General features: G+C 40.3%; 1 protein-coding gene across 1 annotated transcript in view; it reads right to left on the reverse strand.

Annotated features, from left to right (window-relative positions):
- Nucleotides 1-493: 493 nt before the first annotated feature.
- The window catches only part of DAPL1 (death associated protein-like 1), a 20,798-nt gene continuing 2,503 nt past the window's right edge, over nucleotides 494-18,788 (reverse strand). Inside the window, exons 2-4 of the mRNA XM_011991677.1 lie at nucleotides 11,894-11,981; nucleotides 9,155-9,215; nucleotides 494-782 (exon numbers count right to left, since the gene is read on the reverse strand). Coding sequence (XP_011847067.1) covers nucleotides 666-782; nucleotides 9,155-9,215; nucleotides 11,894-11,981 — 266 coding nt within the window. The 3' untranslated portion in view covers nucleotides 494-665. The remainder of the gene's footprint in view (nucleotides 783-9,154; nucleotides 9,216-11,893; nucleotides 11,982-18,788) is intronic.

Below are 18,788 nucleotides of genomic sequence, written 5' to 3' on the forward strand. Positions count from 1 at the left end.
ACTTCTGTAGCCCAATCACGATGTCCTATTCTGGAGCTTTCTGGGAGGCCCTGAGCAACTCTCCCACTGAAGCTATAATTCCACCTTCTGTCCTTGATTGCTTGGCAGAAAATAATATGTTTGTAATCAATTTAATTTTTCATTTTCCCACATTAAGCCTTGAAAACAAACTATGTACTTATGTGGGAAACTGGAAAAGACATTTCACCTCAAGTGAAAACTTGAACATCCTTAGATAAACAAACTGAGAAGAGTCACTTCTTATGTTTGCATTAGATATTGGCCTTTTCCAAGCCCAGTCTACTCCTCTCCAACCTCTGCCTTCAAGGAGAACTCGATGAGGGTGGAACAATTCAGGGTCAGTGTCAAGAAGAGTGCTTATGCAGGGAGGTGGATGGAACAGTCAGGTATTCTGGATGCTTCACTTAGTCTACAGAATTACACATGCAAACATCAATGGGATTCTGACCTGGACCAAAAAGAGGCACAGGGATGTGTTAGATTTATAGGTTTGGATGCTTTATTACCTAAAGTCAAAGGGGAAGATACAAAAGCTGTTTAATTTACCAAGCAAGTGCGCATGCCTATGGAAAGCTTTGGCCCTTTTTGCTAAGCTGTCAGATGTTTGAGGCAGCTGGCCAGACGGCTGTGTTTTAAATCCAGGCTTAACATTTTCGAGGCTGCTGAATAATGTAGATCCTTTTCAGTGGAACAACCTTTTCCAGAGCAGGTGCGGGTTTTTGATGCGCCATGTGCACTGTTGCTGGAAATTTATGGTTGAGCTAAAGGTGAGAAGAGAAGAAAAAATAGGCATATTGGATCTTCTTGGTCATGAAATATTAAACTAGTAGAAAGTGATATCGTTGGTCAAGGGAATCTCATAATTTTGTTTATTTATTTGATAATATCTCTTTTTTTTCCCCGTACTATTTCTAGCCCTAAACCGATGGGAGTATGTTTTAACCTGGGTCTTCTCTCATTTACTGTCTTTAACTTTAAAAAATTCCAATTGACATTTTAAAAAGTGGGAATGGTTAAGTATGTCTGCAACAGTTCTCTGTGGTGTTAGCAATTATTCTGGCACTAGTATGCATCTATGAATCACTGAATTCTAAGAAGGCTACAGAGACATTGGAGAAGGTACAGAGGGGGGACGAAAAACTCCTCAATTGTCAAAAGAAATAAAGAACCTCTGAAATAAGTTAAGAAGAGTTAGGGTTATTTATTAGGTCTAAGTATGTACATTTGCTATTTTTAAGGTAAAAAATGGTGTGATATTGGCCATTCCATATGGTTCAATCTAAACAGCCCAGTGAAGAGAAAGCTGAGGGATGGCTTACTAGCCTCAGGGAACAAAAGTTCTGATTAGTCTTCTCCACAGAAGACATCTGTGAGTAAATAAGCTTAAATAGACTTATTAACACAGGCTGAGACTTTTTGACAATAAGAGACATTTCATATGGAACCCAGAGACCTTGTGGAATTTACGTTAATGATAACTTAAGATAGAAAGCATGTCCAATGGTGCTGACCACTTCAGACATGGTTTTCCTAGGAGGAGAATTTGGACCCAGTGACCTTTTGGGGCCATACTAGTTCTTGGTTTCCAAGCCCATCAATTTATAAAAGTACCTAAAGAAACCTCCCTTGGCCAGCAAGGAAGGGATGCCTCAACTCAGTAGGAATTTAACTTATCACTATTGAACTTAGATGCCCTTGCCTTGACACTCTAAATAAAAGGGGAGATAAAACTGTTCATGACCCCAGCCATCACACTGTTTATGGTTTGTTTGCGCTCTTCTAAGCGAGAGAAAACATATGTGCCTTACATCTCTTCTCAAATGTCTCTGCCCAGGCCCTAGGCACACAGCAGTCCCTTTCATTTGAAATGTGACTCCAAAAAGTCCTTTCTTCTTGGTTTTAAAAAATTAAACACACTGGCAGAATATACACTGAAGTGTTAGCAATGGTTACCTCTGGGGGATAGAATTACAGGCAATGCCTGGTCTTTTTCTTTGCTTTATTTATCAGTACTATTTTTTTTTTCTTTTATAATGAGCAGGTACAAGTTATACAAAAATTAAGCCCAAGGATTATCTCTGCCAACATTCTAGCAGTTGGAAACAAAACATAATTGAGATATTGATCATAAATGTTGCATTAGAGTCTAAAAAAGACCTGATGACTTTTTTTTTTGTCAGATCAGTTATCATCAGACCATATGATGTTCATTTTACAATGTGTTAAGGGCAGAATGTTTTGTTTTGCTTTGGTTTTCTTTCAGCATTAGATCCAGAAGGAAATTTAAGAGGGCATTGACTTCAGTAGTTTACTTCCAGAGTCGGTGTCTTTAGTCTCAACTAAAATAGATGAATTATTTCAGATTAGTTTTACATCACATTTGAGAGATTGCAGGTAGGAATAAAAATTTGACAAGTTAGTGAAGGTAAAAGGGGGTGAGAAGGGAAACAAACAAAAAAAACTCTGATATAATAGAAATGTGGGCAATTAGCCAAGGTGAGGTAGGGTCAGAAGACAAGCTGGGACTGGAACAAAGAAAGCCACATGCTGATTGTTGTTCTTAAGTGTGAAAGAGATGATGGGTGGAGGTAGGAAAAGAAAAAGGAAAGGAGAGTAGTGTTACAATAAGTGATCGAAGATATTTTCTGCTTAATTTGGCACTAATTTGTTATTTGATCACCTCCAGGGTGATCTCCACAATTTAGGGGCAACATTGTTTGGGCATGTAAAGAAAATTGTGCTAAGATATACAAAACTTGCCATTTTAACCATTTTAAAGTGTGTGTACAGTTAGTCCAGTGGCACTAAATACATTCACATTATTGCACAGCTATCAACACCATCCACCTCCAGAACCTTTTCATCATCCTAAACTGAAACTTGGAACCAATTAAACAATCACTCTCCATTCCCTCCTCCTCCAAGCCCCTGGCAACCACCATTCTACTTTCTATATCTATGAATCTGACTACTCTGGGTACCTCCCATAAGTAGAATCATTCAATATTTGTCCTTTTGTGTCTGGCTTATTTCACTTAGCATAATGTCTTCAAGGTCCATCCATGTTACAGATGTGTCGGGATTTCCTTCTTTTCTAAGGTTAAATAAAATTCCATTATATATATATATATACACACACACACACACACACACACACACACACACACACCACGTTTTGTCTATCCATTCATCCATTGATGAATACTTGGTTAGGATCTCTTCACCTTTTGGCTATTGTGAATGATGTGGCTGTGAACAGTGGTGTAGGAATATCTGTTCTGAGTCCCTACTTTCAATTCTTCCAATATATGGGATGATTATATTGGAAGAAGTGGAATTGCTGGATCATATGGCAATTCTCTCTCTCTCTTTTTTTTTTTTTTTTTTTTTTGAGGTTTTGCTCTGTCACCCAGACTGGAGTGCAGGGGTGTGATCTCTGCTCCCTGTAACATTGAACTCCTGGCTCAAGTGGTCCTCTTGCCTCAGCCTCCTGAGTAACTGGGACCTCAGGCATGTGCCACCATGCTGGGCTAATTTTTTATATTTTTAGTAGAGACAAGGTCTTTCTATGTTGCCCAGGCTGGTCTTGAACTGGGCTCAAGCGATTCTCCTGCCTCAGCCTCCCAAAGTGCTAGGATTCAAGTTGTGAGCCACTGCGTCCAGCCTGATATGGCAATTCTATATTTATCTTTTGAGGAACCACCATATTGTTTTCCACAGCAACTGGACCATTTTACATTCCCACCAGCAATACAGAAGTGTTAAGGGTTACATTTTAACTGAGGCATTCAACCAGAGTTCTAAAAGCACTGCTCAACTACTTCCCAGACGACGAATTTCACAGATTAGAATATTTGGGAAACAAAGTCAGCTCCTGTGGCCCATTGGCCATTTGAACTGATCTGGGAAAGTTCGAGAGAAGAAAAGAAAATCAACAGGATTGAGAAAAAAGTAGGAATAATTCTGGCAAAGCTAATAGACAAATTGCCCATAATTGTTAAGCTACAAGTGTACAGGTTTTGGGGTTCCAGGACCAGGATTTCCATAGCAACATGAAAATACGATAAAAGGAAAGTTCTCCTTCTCATCTCCCTACCTGCCTCAGTCAGGGGCATCCTGATGTAGGACTTGGGGCTATGGGTGGAGAGTCTATAAAGAATCTTCCGTCAGAATGGATGAAACTGTCAATAAAATGGTCAGCTCCTCAATGTACTAATTCTTTGATGCAGATTTTATATCAATGGAGATAGGAAAAGGTTATTTTCAAGTCTAAACTACAAATAAGTAGAAACAGCTTTCCAGAGTATAAGCTACAACCAGCTGTGTTTTAGTCTGACATTTTAACTTTGGGGAAGCTGTGGAATTTTCATCATTAGTCTTTGTAAAATGATAGTATTTGTAGAATGAAAGGTGTTTCTTGTGTCATTCATTAGGGTAAGAGAATGCAGGGTAACTCCACGAGAGAAAGAATTCAAAGCCATGTATGTACAAGGATCCTGCCTTGCTGTGGCTCCATTACAGGGGCAACACATTGAACTTAGAAAGTGGATCAGTAGAAACTTCTACACTGAGAATTTACCTTCATCTTGGGTAGCTGTGACCTCAGAACCTATATTTTTCATTTAGGAGAAAAAGCAAAAGAAGTGTAATGGAGGTCTTCATGACTAGAGCCCTGAAATTCTAGATGCAAGCAAATCAGCTGCAGGTTTTGTTTTAGAGCCTGAAGTTGGGTGGTGTTAGCAGACTGGCAGTGCTTTCATTCATCTTTCCAGGGTGTTAACTTCCAACTCGAATGTTGGCACTTAAATTTCCACACCCTGTTAAGCAAACTGCTTAAAACAAAACATTCAGCTCTCGTCAATGAAATTCAAGGATACTCCTACAGTGATAGTAATCTACAGAATAAGAGAAGCCTTTTAAAATCTGCAGAGCCTTTGATAGTTTTCTCTCCCCCAGGATCCCATTTCACATACATCTCACTGGCTTTGGCAGTGGTGACCCAGAGTCTGGCAGCTTGAAAAAAGTAGCCCCACCTTTAACCAGGCTTCAGCATTCCCCCTCCACACCATAACGCAACCCCGTTATGGATGTTTTAACTGGATACTTTTATGGTCTGAGAAGTTTCACAACTATTGCCAAATTTAATTGCCATGGCTGTCCAGAGGATTAATATATTTGGCAGAATCATTCTTGTTCACTCCCTGCCTTAAAATAATTTTTTAAAAGTAAATGAATGAGCACAAATCCCAGAGGAGTTACGTGACATCTAAAAGGTCAAATAACTTCTAAGTAGTGGTTGGAACTTGATCTAAGACCAGGTCTCCCAGATTTCTAGCCCAGAGAGCTTTTGGGTTACATAACCTGTTTTCTGCAGGAATACCATGTCATGTGTTCTGCCACTGGGCAACATGAATTCTCTTAATATTGAGGGCTTCAAGAGGTGGGGAAGGCTGGCTGGAGAGCGGGGAGGAAAGGAGAAATGAGGTAGGGTGGGATAAAGCAGTCTGTGTGGAGGGGAGAGGTGGGGAAATACTGGGGTAGATTCTAGGCTGCTTCCCATTTTGATTTACACAATTCCAGCCCTTTGGAGATCATTTATCAATCTCCAAAATCTTAAACCCCATGTTGATTTTAAAGTAGGAATTCAGAGATGAATAGCATACAGAGAGAATTTTCCTGCCATGGTTGAATGGTTGATGAGTTCCTATAGAGAGGGGTTGCTTTAGAGACTTAATTTCTTAAAATAAGTATGAGAAATAACATGGGTTCTTGGGACTAGACACGATTGTAACTGAGGGCATGAACACGTTAATAAAAGCAGAGGATGTGACTCTCAATTCTGCCACTGCATTTATTCTGACCAACTGTATATTGTTAGGTCTCTGTGGCAATACATACTGTGAGGAGAATCATTCTAATGCAGGACAAATGTATTAAAAGATACCTGTATCTCTGTATCTTTTATATATCATTTCTTATATTTTTTGAATCACCCTGTATAGTTTATAGCAGCATGGCTATTCAGTTTTTAAAATCAAAGTATTTACCTAAAGTAAAATTTACCCTTTTTAGTGTGCTGCTTTATGAGTCTTGACAAGGACATACAGTTTGTGACTACAACCACAATCAAGATAAATAACCGTCCCATCATTCCCCCAAATTCCCTCTGGTCATTTGTAATCAACCCCTCCTACTCAGCTCCACACAACTGGTGATCTCAGTAGATCTAGTGATCAGCAGATCTCAACCCCAGGTTGACCTTTATTGTGAAATCTTACTAGGTTTCAGGTTGAATGATGGATTCCATGGGATTTTTCTTAGCTATAGGGAAACACATGGATCCTACCAATGTTTGTTTTTGAGGTAGTCCCTTACGGTACTCTTGGAGCTAATTTTTGTTGCTGGTGCCTTACACTTTACCTGAGTTCCCAAGTGATGATGGGATGCAGGCCTGGGAACAGAAGATATCACTTGCTGAGGGCTAAGTGTCCTAGCACTGTGCATGTATTATGTTTTACTCTCAACATGTCCCTGTGAAGTAGACACTAGTACTCACATTCCCATTTACAGATAAGGAAAGAAGAGCACAAAAAAGTGAAGAAACCTGCCCCAGGGCACACGCTAGTGAGAGACACAGCCAGCACAGGAACTGGGCAGCCTATGGCTGATGCCAGGACCTGCTCTCCTAACCAGTAACCTGTACAATCTTAGCCACAGTCCTACTCCACTAAACACTGAGCTGAGCACAGAGGTATATTTTTAAAAATAGGTATAGTTTCTGTTAAAAATATTTCTTTTTCTTTTCTTTTCTTTTCTTTTCTTTTCTTTTTTTTTTTTGAGATGGAGTCTCACTCTATTGCCCAGGCTGGAGTGCAGTGGCGTGATCTCGGTCACTGCAACTTCCATCTCCCGGGTTCAAGCAATTCTCCTGCCTCAGCCTCCCGAGTAGCTGGGACTATAGGCACAGACCACCATGCCCAGCTAATTTTTGTATTTTTAGTACAGACGGGGTTTTACCATATTGGCCAGGCTGGTCTTGAACTCCTGACCTTGTGATCCACCTGCCTCAGCCTCCCAAAGTGCTGGGATTACAGGTGTGAGCCACTGTGCCTGGCCTGTTAAAAATATTTCTAACAGCACATCATCTCAATGTTCTCTTATGGTTTCCAAATACAACTGATTATTATTGTTAAGTATTGTTACTTAGGGAAGAGATTATTCTTTTTACCTTTGAAATAAAGAAGTGATATGTCAAAGACACAAGCATATCATCTGTCTATAAGAACACAGTGTAAACTCTGGCATCGTACCTAATACACAGCATGACCAACCTTTATTGACCATTCCTTTTCAATACTTTATTTTGAGTTAACAAATATTTTAGGGGAACATGTCTATTCTATCTAGTTCCACTTACAACTGTGAGCACTCTCTTGCCCCAAGGAAGAGGTGTTTAGTGGGCAGGAGCAAGAGAATGTAAGATGTGGGAGCAGACAGCTTGTGTTACCCTGGCAGGGTATCATGCACCAGCCCTGCCTCTGAAGCCAGGAAGGCAGAGAGTCACCTCTGACTTCACCCTAAATTGACCTTAGTGCAGAACCAAGGCTCCCATGTGAGGAGGCTCGGTAGCTACAGCTCATCATCAAGATCTAACCTTTGTACAACATGGACTTTAGATATGCTGTCTTATTTCACTGTCATAAAAACCAATGCTACTAACCCTAACACAGTGCAAAGAGGTTACTCTGTGCTGAGACTCTTCCAAGACCTTCCTGTCTGTGAGCTCATTGTCTCCACATAACAACCCTATAAGCCGCGCACTCTTCCTTACCTCCATTGTACACACATGGAACTGAACTACAGGATAAGTAACTTGCTCAAGGCCATACAGACGGTGATGAAGCCAGTGCCAAATGGGGGGCCTGGGGGCCAGCTGCACTCATCTTTTTCAAAGGCTGAGCTTGTGGTCCTCAGGCATCTGATTTTGGTTGCAACAGCAAGTCTTCCTTCTACAGAGGATGCTTTATCCCACCCCTTCCATAAACAGGGCAGTAGCAGAAAGAGTGGCTCTGCATTACCTTGACTGTGACATACCTGCCTACTAGACATAGAATAAGGGCCCTCGCTCAGCTCACCTACAAAATTTGAAAACAAACTTTTGAATCCAGAAAATCAAACCACAGTCTACTTGGTAAGAGTTTTCTGAGTTTCTAGAACTACCTAACAGGAATTCAGGATATATGGCCGGGCGCAGTGACTCACACCTGTAATCCCAGCACTTTGGGAGGTCGAGGTGGGTGGATCACCTGAGGTCAGTAGTTTGAGACCAGCCTGGCCAACATGGTGAAACCCTGTCTCTATTAAAAATACAAAATTAACTGAAGGTAGTGGTGCATGCCTGTAATCCCAGCTACTCGGGAGGCTGAGGCAGGAGAATCACTTGAACTCAGGAGGTGGAGGTTGCAGTGAAAGCCGAGATCGCGCAATTGTACTCCAGTCTGGGCAAAAAGAGCAAAGTTCGTATCAAAAAAAAAAAAAAAAGGAAAAAAAGAAAAGAAGGAATTCAAAAAAAAAAAAAAAAAAAAGGAAAAAAAGAAAAGAAGGAATTCAGAATATAGAAATAAAAATAGTCCTGGTCAACTACCTTTATAAGCAGACTTTACAGGATAAACCCAGCTGGTGTCCAGCCTTCCTCCAACCCTAGACCATGCAGCCCTCTACCACCCACCCTCTCCTCAAATCAAATATCTCCTTATAGGAACACAGGGTCAGGGAAGAAGGTCAAAAACTGCTGAAGCCCCACTCCACAGGCTGCCTTTTATAAAAACATGCCAATGTTTCCAAGAAATATTTGGGATAGCAAAGTACCATTCTGCAAATTCAGCATCACAATTTCTGCTGTCTTATCTTATTTTGGAAAGGATTTATTAAATGGACACTTCAGGAATTTGAGAGACGCAGCTTCTCCCACTCAAATCACTTTGTGTTCCTCTGACCGAGAACAAATTCTTTCACAAGGACATAAAACCCCTGGGTTGGAAAAAACTTCAGTGGTCATCCGCGCATTCACCCATGCAGCCGGATCTGCTGGGCGGACTGACTTGGAGCGTTATGTGATTTGCCCACGGCTCACCTTCTCCAGCGCGTCATTCAGGGCATCCAGTGTCTGTATTTTGGCAACATTTGCAATGGCGCTGTGAAGATGAAAAGAAACTTTGAACAGGACTTAAAAAATTTTCCCACTGAAAAGGCCACATGATTTATACAGAGGACTGTCTCTCCGGCCTTTTTTGCTTTCACTCTGCTTGGGAACATCTAGAAGGCACAGATTTTGCCTCTGTGTACCTATGTGCTACACACAACAAGTTTTGCATGCCAAGTTATTATTATTGGTTTTTTGTTTTGTTTTTGTTTTTGAGACGGAGTTTCACTCTTGTTGCCCAGGCTGGAGCGCAATGGTGCAATCTCGGCTCACTGCAACCTCCGCCTCCTGGGTTCAAGCGATTCTCCTGCCTCAGCCTCCCAAGTAGCTGGGATTACAGGCATGTGCCATCATGCCTGGCTAATTTTTTGTATTTTTAGTAGAAACGGGGTTTCACCATGTTAGCCAGGCTGGTCTCAAACTCCTGACCTCAGGTGATCCACCCACTTCGGCTTCCCAAAGTGCTGGGATTACAAGCATGAGACACCATGCCTGGCTATTATTATTATTTTTTTTAACTTTTTATTGAAATATGATATACACACAGAAACATGTACATACTATAAGCATATAGATTGAATAAAATTGAAACTACTAGTCAAACCAGCTGTCCCTAAGGATAACTGCTACCCTGATTTATAGCCTCAAAGACTGGTTTTGACTGTTTTTGTACTTCATAAAATAAACCGTCTACAGCTTGTACTCTTTTGCATCTGGCTTCTTTCTCTCAGGCCAAGTTATTTTGTAGGAGTGTTTCAATCAGGGCTGAATCTACAGTACAATATCAATGTCTTGAAGAAACTCTGCACTTGGCATATATTTTTTTTCTGGATGGTTTGTGTTGGTTTGTAGAAGCTATTAGGAAGTGGATATGGATTGATGATGTTTGGAAAATTCTGGTCTAGAGCATATTTTTTAAAAGCTATTCTCTAAGATGACATAAAAAGGAGTGTTTGTCCATGAAAACAAGGCTTTCCTATCCTGTGCACATGCCCCGCTAGGAGATGTAAATAGCAGAGGGGGATACATGTGGAGATGATACTTAATTCCAGGGTCTCCTACCACAATGGCTCCTCCTAAGGCCCTGGGAGGGGCCCTACGCATTCCATATTGGTCATTTTTGGTTATTTTTCTTTTAAAATGGCCCTGAAAGTCTGTAGGTTTCAAGCTCCACATAACCTGTTTCTGTCCCTGGTACTTAGGGCAAGAGCCATCTTTTGCTGTTTAAGTTCTGTAAAAGTCCAATTTCTGTCATTTAACGACAATTAGAAAACAATTGAGTTTTTAAAGAAGATTCCAATCACCACCTTATTACTCTCTAGCCAACTCCCCTACCTGCATTGTTCAGTGGACGTTAGAATTAATAGTAAGCCCCATTTTTCTGAGATGCAGAGAAATGAATGACCTGTCCTTTGGCTGCCCACTAGTAAGTCGTTTCCAAGACAAAACGCTTTAGTTCCTGAGCCCCTGGCTCAGGCAGGTTAACCAATGTCACAATCAGCAGGGCACATGCTTGAGTCAGGTTTTGGATACAGAATGAATAGTTCTCAAAATTAATCAGCTTGCCATTCAATTGCAGTCTGATATCAGTTACAGAATGCACTCACTATTCCAGGAACTGTCCTAGATGCTGGGTCAGAAGACAAATAACGTGTGACCTCCACCCTTGACGACATACAGCTTCCCTCTTGTCATGTGATGGTTAGTTTCTGATACAGCAGTAACAAATGACTGGCTGCTAATGTGGCAAATCAGCATTTCATTCTAAAGTGGAGGGAGGCAAATCCTCAAAAAATGTCTTCCCAGAAATTAGGAAGAAATCTTTAAAAGTGACTTAAAAATAATTTTATAGAAAACAGTCAAAGACGTGCCATAGTCTATTTCCATTCTCTTTCTGAGATGGTTTAACTCTCATGGAGGTGCCTGGAGCATCCTCTACTCAGCTCCTTTTGAATTACTCATCAACTAATCTGTGGAAACCATTTCAAAATTAATAGTCTTTGAAACACTCCTCAGAAAGAACCAGTTCTGCATGTTTCTTGGTTTTTGAAATGCTCTGGCTTTCCTTACCCAATGCCTAGAGTGGTTGGGCCATGTGCGTTCCTGATCCAGCCCACAGCTCTCGGCTGAGTTCTGAGAACAGCGCAGGCGTCAAGGTTATGGCGGAAGGAGCAGGGGGGAGGCTGCTCGGTACCTAGGTGCCTTCCAGCTGTGCCAAATATAGTGGCCATTACTTTCTAAATAATTCAGTGATGGATTTAAAACAAAAAAGACATTTATTTTTAATTCAGGACATTTACTTCAGCAGAAAGCGTATTATGAAAACAGGGCCAACCTAGGAACAATATTTTAAAGGCTGATCTGAAAATAGGATAAAAGGATTGGTGTCAGGTTTGGATGCATTTAGTACCGTGCCTATTAAGTGCAAAGCCGCTGGGCTGGACACAGAGAGGAGGAGAATGGGTGGGGGTGGTGATGGGAGCCCTCCGGAGGGTAGCCACGTAACTTCCCCACCCCTCACCCTAAGTCACCACAGATCACACCCTCTAACCCCACCCCCTTCTCTGGCGGCCTCCAAAGGCACAGGAAGCCTTGGTTTGTCCTAAAATAACTCCTGGAGGCACAGTCATTCAAAACTCAAGGTGATGGAGAAAAATTAAGAGTCCCTACCTTGTTTTCTCGAATCCTGTTTTTTTGGTATGTCTCTCCAAGGCACCAATTTCTTGTTTTTTGGAAATTCTCATTCCTCCAGCTTTTACTACAAACAGATAAAAATCAGCAAGGAAGTTAGAATAGTGAGAGAAAGCTTGCTTTGTTATTAAAGGTATGACTTTAGATTTGAAAGTAATTTTTGGACTTATTTTTTTAAAGATCTAAACTTTTGTATAAAACAACACAATAAAAGAAAAATATATATATTTTATTGGCAAACCAGGTGTGGGTGGAGGAAGGGCTGAGAGCTACTTGTTTATGCTCAGAGAAGTGGAACCAAGGCTGAAAAAGCAGAAGGTTACACCTTAGATTTAGGGAAGAGAATAACAACATACTCCCTCAGGCATTTCACTGAAAAACATTTTTTCTTATTATCAAACCAATTACATTCCCCACAATAGCAACCGACAATTACAATGTGACCCTCTGTTTTCCCACCAGATTAAAGTTGTGCGTGGCTTGCATTTTTCTTTTTCTAACCGAAGCTTTCAAAAGCCAGATTCTGAGAAATGAGCCAAAAGTCAGGGCACACAGCGATAAAAGGCATTTAACTCAACAGAGGTGGTTCTGAGTCTACCAGATACCCACCTTCCATCCAGACCCCAAACCTCCAGTGTGGGCCAAGCTCAGATGTTCTAATGAGTAATTAAACTGCGTTAATAATCCTGCCATTCAAGTGATCAATTAATGTTAATTAGGCTACAGATGACCTAACAGCAATTCAAGTGTTTAACAATGTCAGATGAAATCAACTTTTGAAAAGGAACAACCCATTTCAGATAGCAAGTCAAAGCAAATGCTTTTTTTCTGTTCCCAGGAAATTTGCACATCTAAAATCTGACAAGCTCAAATGAGAAAAAGCTAAATGGACATTGATTTGTTTGAGCCTGTTAATTCTTTTTATGAATATGCCAGATTGGCAATTTTCTAAAACTGTGGTCCAATAAAGTGAAAAATAAAGAAAATCTTTTGTATTTCTCTGTGCCCTTGTGAACTGACTTCATCATTGTTCTTTACAATTATTACTTAATTTATCATCTTGGTTATCTTATCTGCATAAGGCACAACATTCAAAAGCCATAAAAAGGTCTGCAGTCTCCCTCCTACCATTATTTTCCAACTTCCTAGATTATCTCCCAAGATACTGCTAATGTTATAAGCTTCCTGTGTCTTCATCCACAGTTATTCTACACATACACTTAGGTTTTATTTTTTATAAAAATGGTAGCATAAGGTACACATTGCTCTACATCTTGTTTATTTTCTTCACTTAATCATGTATTTTAGAGAAAGTTCCATATCTATATTTACATCTACATCTATATCTCTAGATATCATTTATGTGATTTTCTTTTTTAACATCTGCTTTAGCATTTTATTATATGAACACCCTGTGTTTACTTAACCAGTTCCCTAATGTTGGACATTTCATGTGTTTCTAATCTACTGCTATCACAAACAATGCTGCAATGAATATCCTTTTGTTACCAGAAAGAGGTGTCTTGATCCAGACTCCAAAAAAGGGTTTTTGGATCTTGTACAGGAAGAAATTCAAGGTGAATCACAGAGCTCAGTGAAGTAAGTTTATTAGAAACATTACAGAGTAGGGTGTCCTCAGAAAGCGAGTGCACAAACTATGTTTTTCAGTTTTTCTTATATAGGGGCCTTGTCTATGTAAAGACTAAATTGTGACGACATGCAGGTGAGCAGACAACATGACAAGATTTATTATTCTACTGATGTAAAGAAAACCATCCTTGACATTTGGTTGGTGTGTGAGTACATCAAAGCGTAACTGTTATTATCTTGAAAGCATTATTGTTATGGGTATTGGCACATCTGGACTTTCTGTGGTTGTAAGAGTTTGTTCTTGCAGGCATTATCAAGGTGTTTCCTCAGCTGTAAACATCTTAGCACCATGGGGTTGTGACTGGCAAGGAGTGTGCCTCGCTCATTCTAAGATGGAGGTGATTTTAAAATGGTGTAACTCTGGCTCTTTTGGTCTCTTGCTCTCCTAACAGTTTTAGATATATAATTTTGCACAAATACAAGTATACCTGTGGGGGAAATTCCTAAAGGTGATCTTGTTAGTTCTTAAGAGTATGCGTGTCTGGAATTTAGTTAAATCTTGCCAAATTGCCCTTAGCGGAGGTTGCACCAGTTTAGAATCTCACCAGCCACGATGACAGTGATTGTTCCTCCATACCCCTGTTAACAATGAAAGCTACAAAGTGTTTGGTTTTGTCAGCCAATAAGTTACAAAATAGATAAAGGTATCTCACTATTTTAATTCTCATTTCTCATTTTTTTATTAAAGGTTGAGCTTGGTTCTGTGTTTTAGAAGACATTTGCATTTCCTTTTCTGTAAGCTGTTCAAATCTTTTGTCCTTTACAATTGGATTGTTAGTCTTTTTCTACCTTTTTCTTATTGATTTATAGGAGCTTTTATTCCGTGAAATACATTGCAAATATAAAATATTATATTGTACCAGTTACTGCTTTTTGGCTTTATTGATAATGTTTTTGCCAGTCAGAAATTTGGTGTTTTTATGTGACCTTGTCAATCTCTTATGGGTTTTGTATCACTAAGGAGATCTGATGTTTTACTATTTAACCATTCCTGCATTCATGGAATAAACTCCATTTGGTCATTTGAATTACCAAGTTTAAAACAATATTGATTTTTATATATAAGCCTCAGAAAATGCTATCTTTATATATTATCTGCTTTAATTTATATATATATATACATTCTTTATATATATAAGTTATTTATATACACATATGGCATACAAAGTAATCAGCAACAAAAATGAAATTATATGGAAACATTTCTGAATAGCCGCGGAATACAGGTGAAATAAATCAAGGGATGGGCTTTTTCCCAAAGAATGTTTGAGGAGTGTGTGCCTCTGTATGGGAGATGGTGTCTGCTCATAGCTCTGTTGTTTGGTGATAAGAAGAATCAAATAAGAGCTCTAGGGCCTTTGATACACCTCCCAACAGTATTTTTCATTCTCCCTATGACAAGTGCCTTTTATATGTGGTGTGCTGTAATTATTTTCTTGTTAGTGTTCCTTTTGCTTTCCCTGATGCTATTATTCCTACACATTTTCTTCTGCCTGGACTAATTATTATCACCAACTATAGAAGCAAAATTGTTTTAGTTAAAGATGAGAAGACCTGGCTGGGCATGATGGCTCACACCTGTAATCCCAGCACTTTGGGAGGCCAAGGCAGGTGGATCACCTGAGGTGAGGAGTTCGAGACCAGTCTGACCAGAAGGGCGAAACCCTGTCTCTACTAAAAATACAGAAATTGGCCGGGTGTGATGGCGGTTGCCTGTAGTCCCAGCCACTATTTGGGAGGCTGAGACAGGAGAATTGCTTGAACCTGGGAGGCGGAGGTTGCAGTGAGCTGAGATCACACCACTCGCACCACTGCACTCGGGCCTGGGTGACAGAGTGAGATTCCTCTTTTATTTTATTTTATTTTTTATTTTTAAAAAGAAGACCTTTGGAATATTGAGTTCTGTACCACTCGTTTAGAAGGACATTGACAATCTGGGAATCTTCAGAGGAGAGTGACCAGAGTGAAGGCAGGTATGCTACATGAGGAACTAGGGAATCTGGTAAGATAACTCCTGAAGAAGTAAAGACTCAAGATAGCTTAGGGAATCATCTTCAAAGATCTGAAGGGCTGTCATGAGGGCAGAGGAGCAATTTACTGATGAGGAAATGTTATGTAGGGTTGGACAACTCTGCTCGTCCTAAGCTCTGTGACTGTGAGCAAGACACTTAAAACTGCTCTCAGACTCAGTCTCCACGTCCTTCTGTAGGGAATAATACTGACTATTGCTGTCAGAAAATAGAGGTGACATAAGAACCTGGTGCATGGTAGGCACTTACTAATTATTACTTGTATTTATTTTATGTGGTTCCAGAGGCGAGAATGAAGATCAAAGACTAAGAGTTCCAGAAAGGTAGAATCTGGCTACTTGTAACAGCTTGTGTTATTCAACGTGAAATAGATTGCCTAATACAATAATGAGTTTTTTGTACCTCAATATATTAAAGCGGGAAAGAAGTTCTCTTGTCATGAACACCTTAGGAGAACTTTGGGAAATTCAGTGGAAGTTGAACTAGATTATGTTTATTATAAAGTCCTTATTATAATTTCAACTCTTTTCATCTACCTCTAAAAAAAAAATCCATCACTTCTTTCCCTTTGGAAAGAACATAAGGCATTGAACAAAGAAATAAATGCCAAAATAAATTTTTTTTTAGGCGGAGTCTCTCTGTGTCACCAGGCTAGAGTGCTGTGAAGCGATCTCGGCTCACTGCAAGCTCCACCTCCTGAGTTCAAGCGATTCTCCTGCTTCAGCCTCCCGAGTAGCTGGGACTACAGGTGCGCGCCACCACACCCAGCTAAACCATAAACATGGGAGCTCTTCATCCTTAGGAACAATAAGGTAGACATTTTAGGGGGAAGAAGAAAATGTCCTCCCCATAAGATTCCTACTTCCATCCAGCAGTCTTTAAATCCTCTCTGTCATAGGGCTGTGGGCTCTAATTCAGCAATTTAGGAAGCATAAGGGAACCACACATTGGATTTCCAGAACACAGTTCTTGTACCAAACTTGTTCTGGTAGCTAATCTTACTCAGTCATCTATGTATACTAGAAAGAAACAGAAGATAATATCCTAGACTACAGATGGATGCACTGATATAGATTTGGGCTCTCATTACACTGGGGTGGCTGGACCAGGTGGAGTCAGTTTGTGAGAGGGTCATCTTAAAATCTCTGCTGGAACAGTGATCACAATGATCTCCTGGGGTCTAGACAAGCCATTATTTACAATGTAACACAATCAGGTTCTTGCTCATTTTGCTTATACTGGATACCTCTGACTCAAGAGAACTTTTCAAAGTTTCACTGTATCCAAATCAATCCATTTAAGTTTGAAATTCTTTATGTAACTCCATATTTGGGACTATCCTGCCTTTTGAACCTTTGCAGAAAGATCAGTTGGAATTGGGCAAAGTAAAATATGAACTGATTTAACATTTTAACAGAATTTTGAGTACAAATACGTAAATTAAGACTTTCAGTCCTTTCAATAATGAAGATGAACTACAGATAGACAATGTAAAAAAGGGAGATGCTCTTTTAGATAATTTCACTAGAAAACCTAAATTTATGTGGGGAAAATGAAGCTTTTCTTTCCCATCTCTGCATGAGAATTACACTCTTGTGACTCCTTTTGTGGTTTATAAATTTTTGAAAATACATCATTTAGTTTAGAATTCTAAATAATAATTTTCCACTTAAGATTTTCCAATCTTTTTCACACTTTTTGGTAGAGAGTAGTGAAGATAAACATAAGCCTGCAAAAAATTAGGCTTTTTCCTTCACAAATACATGGACAATGTATGTGAAAAAGCTGAAAAGCACAAAGGTTTGTGCAAACTCTGCCTTGTGAATGAGAACATCTATTTGAAGGTTTAATGAAAAGTTTAGATATTTGCAAAATGCTTACTTTGGGCTGGGCGCGGTGGCTCACGCCTATAATCCCAGCACTTTGGGAGGCTGAGGTGGGTGGATCATGAGGTCAGGAGATTGAGACCCTCCTGGCTAACACGGTGAAACCCCGTCTCTACTAAAAACACAAAAAATTAGCCGGGCGAGGTGGCGGGCGCCTGTAGTTCCAGCTACTCGGGAGGCTGAGGCAGGAGAATGGTGTGAACCCGGAGGCGGAGCTTGCAGTGAGCCGAGATCTGGCCACTGTACTCCAGCCTGGGCAAAAGAGCGAGACTCCGTATCGGGGGGGGAATAAAAAAGCTTACTTTGTATTCATGGTTAATTTATCAGGAAATTTTAGGCTGCCAATCAAGACCCCCAAAACCCTCATCAAGAGAAGGTTGTGGAGCAAACAGAAAAGGCTTTAGAGCAAGAGGGCTCACTAGCTGTGTGGCTTTCGGCAAGTCCCTCAATCTCACTGAGTCTCCATTTGCTCCTCTGTGAAACTTCATCCCTCGGCAGGGCTGTTGCCACGTCTAGAAGTCTCTGCTGTGCCAGGTGCAGTCAGCATTGAGCGAATGGCAGCTGTTCTTGCAGTCCTCAAATCCCTGTCCCCTGGGGCAGGAGGAGCTGAATCTCACAGCCTCTCTCTTCTAACTTCATGGTTCTGTCCTGTTCCAATGCCCACAAGTTGACTTGAGCAGATGGAATTAAGAGACTCAAGCCTTTGGAGTGTCTGAGGGTTTTCAAATGACCGTGGTCCATACGCAGTTTATGGTGGTCCCCCATTTTCTGCATTAGTTTTACAATTGGACATACTTCCCCTCCAACTTCCTTCCCTCTTTAATGAGTTATAAAACATATTCTCTTTAGGGATTCAGCGGTAACCCCTCTCATGGCTCTGATTCATTTGGCTTAGCCCCAATTAAAAAGTGCAGGAAATGTAGAAAAAGTCGTGAACCACTGCTCTTTCTATTCATCACATATCTGGCTTCCTGGGATCACCTTCTACTCACACATTTTTGGTGCTGCTGTTCATATAATGGGGTTCTTCCGAAAGTGAGAGCGAGACAAACCAAGAAAGCAGAAAATTCCATGCTCTGCTTACTGGAGCCCAGGCCACCTTGTGTTTTATGTAGTCTCATTTCATAGCATAAATATATAGCCAGGGCTAACAGAGGTGCAATATATTATATTAATATACATTAAAACAAAACCACTGAGTGCTCCATATATAGGTAGGAAAGAGATGCAGCTAGCTGACTTCTGAGTCTTTTTTTTTTTTTTTTTTTGACAGAGCCTTGCTCTTGTTGCCCAGGCTGGAGTGCAGTG

The sequence above is a fragment of the Mandrillus leucophaeus genome, unplaced genomic scaffold (assembly GCF_000951045.1).
Source record: "Mandrillus leucophaeus isolate KB7577 unplaced genomic scaffold, Mleu.le_1.0 Scaffold110, whole genome shotgun sequence".
NCBI classification, from domain to species: domain Eukaryota; kingdom Metazoa; phylum Chordata; class Mammalia; order Primates; family Cercopithecidae; genus Mandrillus; species Mandrillus leucophaeus.